The following is a 1,775-nucleotide window of genomic DNA, read 5'->3' as shown; positions in this document are numbered from 1 at the left end:
GAAAATTCTCATATATATATATATATATATATATTTAATTTTAATTGTGTTTTTCAGGATATTGCACGCTTTCGGAAGGATCTTAAGTTACTAATCTCAAGTGCAACACTTGATGCGGAGAAGTTCAGTGATTTTTTTGATTCAGCTCCTATTTTCAAAATTCCAGGGAGGCGATATCCTGTTGATATCCATTACACAACGGCCCCTGAAGCAGATTACATTGATGCCGCCATTGTCGCTGTTCTTCAGATACATGTGACACAGCCTCCTGGCGATATTCTCGTATTTCTTACTGGACAGGAAGAAATTGAAACCATTGATGAGATTCTGAAGCATCGAATAAGTGGTTTTGGAACAAAAATTGCAGAACTTATAATATGTCCAATCTTCGCTAATCTTCCAACGGAGCTTCAGGCAAAGATCTTTGAACCTACACCAGAAGGCGCTCGTAAGGTTGTACTGGCAACTAACATAGCTGAAACATCCCTAACCATTGATGGGATAAAATATGTTGTTGATCCGGGATTCTGCAAGATAAAATCATATAATCCACGAACTGGTATGGAATCATTGCTTATAAATCCAATCTCAAAAGCCTCTGCAATGCAAAGAGCTGGAAGGTCTGGGCGTACTGGACCTGGAAAATGCTTTCGCTTGTACACCGCTTATAATTATGAAAATGATCTTGATGAAAACGCAGTTCCTGAGATACAGAGGAGCAATCTTGCAAATGTTGTGCTTTCTCTCAAGAGCTTGGGCATTCATGATTTGGTAAATTTTGATTTTATGGATCCTCCTCCTTCGGAGGCAATGCTTAAGGCCCTCGAACAACTTTATGCTCTTAATGCATTGAATAGCCGTGGAGAGTTAACAAAAATTGGGAGGATGATGGCGGAATTTCCGCTCGATCCGATGCTTTCGAAAATGATTGTTGCTTCAGATAAATATAAGTGCTCTGATGAGATCATATCAATTGCTGCAATGTTGTCGATTGGGAATTCGATTTTCTATCGTCCGAAGGATAAACAAGTTCATGCAGACAATGCTAGGCTGAATTTTCATACTGGCAATGTTGGGGACCATATTGCTTTGCTTAATGTAACATTCGGTCGTTCAAATTTATATTTATATGTCAACATGCTTCATTATTTTTTGTTTCCCTGTCTTCTGCAATTAAAGTAGGTTCTCACTAGCCTTGGTATTTCAGGTTTACAATTCCTGGAAAGAAACAGACTTTTCAACGCAGTGGTGTTATGAAAACTACATCCAGGTACTATCACATTAAGCTTTGGAGATTTTTTTTATACGTCTTTTTGTACCATTTAAAACCTTTCGTAGAAAGCAGGTGAAATTTTGCAAGAAGAATGTGTTAGAATCTAGCAGGTCTTAACTTGTTGAAAATAGGTTTTGGGATGAAAACTGAGTTTCCGAAGTTAACCCCAATCAAATATTCCCTATTTTGGAATCTAGTCGCTGGCCACATGTTGAAGAGAGAGAGAAATAAGATCTTTTCAGATTTCTACACTCCTGCTCAAGCTGGGTTGTAGATATTGTAGAGGCCAAGCTTAGTAATAAACTCCGAGAAGATGCTCAAAGGAAGGGCTTTAGTGAAGACATCAACAACTTGTCGGTGTGTAGGGATGTAACTTAGATGTATAATTCCCCCATTAAATTTTTCAGAGATGAAGTGTTCATCAATTTCAATATGCTTGGTACTGTCAAGATGCACATCATTATTGACAGTATTGATAGTTGTTTGACTATCACAACATATC

General features: G+C 37.9%; 1 protein-coding gene across 1 annotated transcript in view; it reads left to right on the top strand.

The window, feature by feature from the left end:
- The window catches only part of LOC110020538 (pre-mRNA-splicing factor ATP-dependent RNA helicase DEAH1-like), a 149,260-nt gene that overhangs the window by 114,823 nt on the left and 32,662 nt on the right, over positions 1-1,775 (top strand). Inside the window, exons 22-23 of the mRNA XM_020718677.1 lie at positions 58-1,098; positions 1,208-1,270. Of these exons, the coding sequence (XP_020574336.1) occupies positions 58-1,098; positions 1,208-1,270 (1,104 nt within the window). The remainder of the gene's footprint in view (positions 1-57; positions 1,099-1,207; positions 1,271-1,775) is intronic.

This window comes from Phalaenopsis equestris, unplaced genomic scaffold (assembly GCF_001263595.1).
Source record: "Phalaenopsis equestris unplaced genomic scaffold, ASM126359v1 Scaffold000099, whole genome shotgun sequence".
NCBI classification, from domain to species: Eukaryota; Viridiplantae; Streptophyta; class Magnoliopsida; order Asparagales; family Orchidaceae; genus Phalaenopsis; species Phalaenopsis equestris.
The sequence above is the reverse complement of the archived record's forward strand: the minus strand, read 5'-3'. Positions and strand labels throughout refer to the sequence as shown.